The 5,161-nt window shown below is 48.5% G+C and overlaps 1 protein-coding gene across 1 annotated transcript; it reads right to left on the reverse strand.

The window, feature by feature from the left end:
- Positions 1 to 262: 262 nt before the first annotated feature.
- EEF1A1 (eukaryotic translation elongation factor 1 alpha 1) lies at positions 263 to 4,820 on the reverse strand. The gene is made up of 8 exons (XM_073336459.1): positions 4,716 to 4,820; positions 3,740 to 3,929; positions 2,693 to 2,872; positions 2,297 to 2,593; positions 1,911 to 2,061; positions 1,421 to 1,677; positions 1,004 to 1,238; positions 263 to 662 (listed from the first exon to the last, which is right to left on the reverse strand). Exons 2-8 carry the CDS (start codon positions 3,881 to 3,883, stop codon positions 538 to 540), a joined length of 1,389 nt encoding a protein of 462 aa, XP_073192560.1. The 5' UTR covers positions 3,884 to 3,929; positions 4,716 to 4,820; the 3' UTR covers positions 263 to 537.
- Positions 4,821 to 5,161: the final 341 nt, after the last annotated feature.

Here is a 5,161-nt window from a genome sequence, read left to right on the forward strand (position 1 = left end):
CATTACTGCATCTGATTTGTGCAGTGCAGCAGGTATCTTCAGTCAATGAGGAATTGTTTAAGGATGTGTAAAATGGATACAAAATTTTGAAACTGAATCCTCCTGTACCGTTTAGGACATTCAAAAGAGACTTAATTTTCATTTCTGCTTTGCAATTCAATTAATATTTTATATTTGCGTGAGTTAAAGGTGAATTTTACTCTAATAAATTGGATATATAGTTTTCCTATAGAGTCAATATTAATCCAAAGAACACACAAACTTAGCATTAAACTTTTTTTTAATGGTCTCAAATTTTGTGACAGATTTTTGGTCAAGTTGTTTCCATTAAAAAATTTACTGGTTTAAAAACTAATAACTTAAACTGCCACGAAACAAATGGTCCACAAACATTCCTTTCCTTCTGATGCTTTTACGATGCATTGTAATCATTAACCAGTCTTTTACTATTAAACTTAAATGGCCAATTGAGACAAACAGTTCTGAGACCGTTCTTCCACCGATTAAGACTGAGGTGGCAGCTGATGTACAGAATTTTCATTTAGCCTTCTGAGCCTTCTGGGCGGACTTTGTGACCTTGCCAGCTCCAGCAGCTTTCTTATCAACTGCCTTGATGACACCAACAGCAACGGTCTGTCTCATGTCACGCACAGCGAAACGACCTGGAAACAAAATGATATTTTATAATTTTGTATGGGAGTATACAGATACAGAGGTTGCCTCATTCAGAGTGCGTATGACAATACCACTCATGATATGGCAGGAAGTAAAAATATAAAACCAACTGCAAATGAAACTGGAAGTATCTGAAGGTAATTTGGCCTCCACCCATTTTAAAGGTTATGGAGCACTGCACAAAGTCTTATTTATAGACAGCTTAAAGTGTCAATGACACCTAACAAAGTAAAGTGGATACCACCCAAGAAACTAAGACAGATTTCTAAAAGAGCATGGCACTAACATACCATGAATGTACAAGCAGTCATTTTAGAAAACCACTTACCCAGAGGAGGGTAGTCAGAGAAGCTCTCGACACACATGGGTTTGGCTGGGACCATGTCAACGATGGCAGCATCTCCAGATTTCAGGAATTTAGGACTATCTTCCAATTTCTTACCAGAACGACGATCAATCTTCTCTTTCAGTTCAGCAAATTTGCAAGCAATGTGAGCAGTGTGGCAATCCAGCACAGGGGCATAACCAGCACCAATTTGGCCTGGGTGGTTCAGGATGATGACCTGTAAGTATATTAAAAAAAGTAACCTCTCTCAGCATAACTTGTTGGGTTAAGCTGGTTAAAAAGACAGAGTAATTATCTTTTAGAGAAAATTTCTAAGTATTCACTCCAAACAAGATGAACCAATATTTGCATCAATCCATAAATACGTTTCAGAGATCTTCAAATGGTTCTGAAAAGTACCTGGGCAGTGAAGCCAGCAGCTTCCATTGGGGGGTCATTCTTGCTGTCACCAGCAACATTACCACGGCGAACATCTTTCACAGACACGTTCTTGACATTGAAGCCAACATTGTCACCAGGCAGAGCTTCACTCAAAGCTTCATGATGCATCTCAACAGATTTTACTTCAGTTGTTACATTGACAGGTGCAAATGTTACCACCATGCCTGGCTTCAGGATGCCAGTTTCCACACGACCAACTGGAACAGTACCAATACCTGAAAAGAAGCAACTCTAGGTTTTTACTCCTTCCAATTTAACTAAGGTTTTATACAAACTGGTGGGTTTTTAAGTGTCATACACCTTTTTCCTGCTAAAGAAAAACATTCTGGCAAATGTTGGCATTTCTGCTTTTTAAAGGGATAGACTATCACGGTCAATCTGATTGTTATATTTTAAAAAGCTTACTAATGGAGAAAAAGTTACAGAACTATTCACACAAAATACTTACCACCAATTTTGTAGACATCTTGCAGAGGCAAACGCAGAGGCTTGTCAGTTGGACGAGTTGGTGGCAGTATACTATCCAAAGCTTCTAGCAGGGTAGTTCCACTGGCATTGCCATCCTTACGAGTAACCTTCCATCCCTTAAACCAGGGCATCTAACAAAAAGCAGCACAAATGTAACTTGCGTTTAGAAATACTGTGATGTAGAAATAGGAAGGACAAATACATTTCCTCCTTGATATCTTGAGGTTTCGTGTTTCGCAAACTACCTTATCTGATCCAGTTTTAAACAGCTATAAACTCCACTCAAATGCATTGTTTCTTAATCCAGACAATTCACTCTGGCAGTCCCTCCAAATTAATTCTAATATACAAGATAAACAAACTTACGTTAGAGCTAGGCTCCAACATATTGTCTCCGTTCCAACCAGAAATTGGTACAAAAGCTACGGTGTCTGGGTTGTAGCCAATTTTCTTAATGTAGGTGCTGACTTCTTTGACAATTTCATCGTATCTCTTCTGGCTGTACGGTGCCTCAGTGGAATCCATCTTGTTCACACCAACAATCAGCTGTTTTACACCCAGTGTGTAGGCCAGAAGGGCATGTTCACGAGTCTGCCCATTCTTCGAGATACCAGCTTCAAACTCACCAACACCAGCAGCAACAATAAGGACAGCACAGTCAGCCTTTGGGGAAAAAGATTCATTAGTTTCTTTTGCATGGACCACAAATATAGGTCAGAAAACACTTTAAAATCCTCCACTGAATTCATAGTGTTTACATACTTGGGAGGTGCCAGTAATCATGTTTTTGATGAAATCTCTGTGTCCAGGAGCATCAATGATGGTGACATAGTACTTGCTTGTTTCAAATTTCCACAAAGAAATGTCAATTGTGATACCACGCTCACGCTCAGCCTTCAGCTTGTCCAAAACCCAGGCATATTTGAAGGAACCTTTGCCCATCTACAGATGGTTAAAAAAGTGTAACATTAGTATATTTTGCACTGCTTTCTAAATGACTGTTTAAAACAATTTGTATGTTAGTGAACAGAGGAAAGTATCTAAAATAGTACAAGGCTTCTGTTGCAGCTAGTTTTCTGTAATGCTAATACAGCTTTGGCTTGAACACATTTGGCACAACTGGTGAGAGATTCCATCTCTTCTCAGTTATTTAACCTAATGACACTTTAGCCTTCAGTCTGTTAATTATATTAACAGATCTTTTAACCTTAGACCTTACAAATACAAGCCCTCATATCAAGTGTCTGCTTCAAGTTGTTTTCATACCACTGTAATCTCTTCCACATCTAGAAGATGTGCTATTCACCCACAGGCAATTTTTATAGCTAGTATAATTAATGTCACTCAAAGTATTTTTTTTAATTGAAATGCAGTCTCTTCTACTACACAGAAATGAATGTACACTGATGAACATATGGAGCAGGCACAGGTAGTAACAAATGTTTTTCAACTTGATATAAGAAGAGCCATGTATTCCTCTACCATTAGCGAAAAACCTGAATGCAGCAGCTGCTTACACAAAACTGTTTAGCATTGCCTGTCTGACTGAACACCCAGTCAGAGGCTGAGAACTCTGAAAATCCCTGCTGTTATTGAAGTCTCTGGATAAATCAGGTATTTTCTCCCTGTCCTGACAGATGGGTGTAGATCTACTGCCTGCAGAGTAGTTGAAAAGCGCTGCTTAAGGAGCACGGTGCTATTTCATCAACAGTGGCCTGGAGTAACCAAACCAGGCTGCTCTCAGAGCCTCCATTTTGCACTTAAACCAGGCTACTGGGCTAATAAAATCTTTCGGGCCAGCGAAGGTACCTCCGCAGCTTCCTTCTCGAACTTCTCGATGGTCCTCTTGTCGATGCCCCCGCACTTGTAGATGAGGTGCCCGGTGGTGGTGGACTTGCCGGAGTCGACATGGCCGATGACGACGATGTTGATGTGGGTTTTCTCCTTGCCCATGATGGGTGGCTCGCGGCGTCCGGCTCGCTCGTTACAAAATCAACACCTAGAGAAGAGAAAACATGGCAGGGATCACCCCGGGCCAGAGCCTCGCTAACGGGGGGAGGCGCCCGCCCCAGGGCGGGGCGGCCTCGAGGCCGTGACTAGGCCCAGGCGGTACTCGAGGGCCACGGCTCCGCCCACCGCGGGGGGGGGGGGGGGGGGGCGCCACACGCGAGAAGCGCTTGAGCCCCCCTCGCCGCCGGCTCGGTCCCCCGCGGGCTCGAGGCGCTGCCATGCGGCCGGAGCGCGCAGAGCCGGGGCCAGACCCGGGCGCAGCTCCTTTGTGTAACTAACCCTCCGCCCGGCCCGCCGCGTCCACCATTTTGTGGCGCTCGGGGAGGAGGGGAGAGAGGAAGCGGCCATCTTCGCTGAGCGGGCGGCGGGGAATGGGAGCGGCCCTGCACCGGGGAGCGCGACCCTATTCTCCACCCCCCCCATTGCCACGCCGCCGGCCAGCCCGCGCCACCAGGCCGAGGGGAGGAGGGACAGTCCCCCCAGAGTCACCGGGGGGGGAGGGGGTTCCAAGGCCCCGCATGTTGCAGCCCCTCCCCCCCGGGGCCCAGACCCCGCACGCAAGAGGCAGCGCGAGGGACACGTCGCCATTTTGTGGGGCCCTCTCCCTCCCTCCCCCCTCGTGTCCCTTCCCCACCGCCAGCCCCGGACCCTCGCACGCGCCGCAGCTTCCCCGCGCGGGGCCGCATTCGCCCACCCTGCCCCTCGGGCCCGACTGTTCCAGCCACATGGGCCCGCCCCTCCCCCAGCGGGCCTGCACCACGCGGCCGGCTCTCACCTGCGAGGCGTCGGCAAACCCGTTGCGAAAAAGACCGACAACGTGAGCCGCTGCGCTTATATATCCTGCGCGGGGGCGGGGCGTGCGGGACACGTCACCACTCCAGCGTTCAACGCGCTCCTCCCCGCCGCTCCCACCGCCCCTAGCGTCGGGCCCGGCAGGGAGCGGGGACAAAGTGCCCTGCTGCCCCCGAAACGGGGGAGGCGCTGCCGGCCGCAGCCCCGCTACCGACTGCAGGAGGGGCCATCCCTCGCGCTGCACCGCTGGGTCTCCCCTCGGGGAGTTTGGTGACGGCCCCTCCCGCCTGCCCAGGGAGCGGACTCCGGCCTTCGCCTGAATCGCTGCCGCCCCTCCCGACCCGCCAGCGCTGAGTGCCACTCGCTCGCTCCAGCCCCGGCCCCGGCTGCCGGGGGCAGCGGCAGAGTCACCGCCGGGGGGGGTGCAGA

Source organism: Lepidochelys kempii, chromosome 3, assembly GCF_965140265.1.
Source record: "Lepidochelys kempii isolate rLepKem1 chromosome 3, rLepKem1.hap2, whole genome shotgun sequence".
NCBI classification, from domain to species: Eukaryota; Metazoa; Chordata; order Testudines; family Cheloniidae; genus Lepidochelys; species Lepidochelys kempii.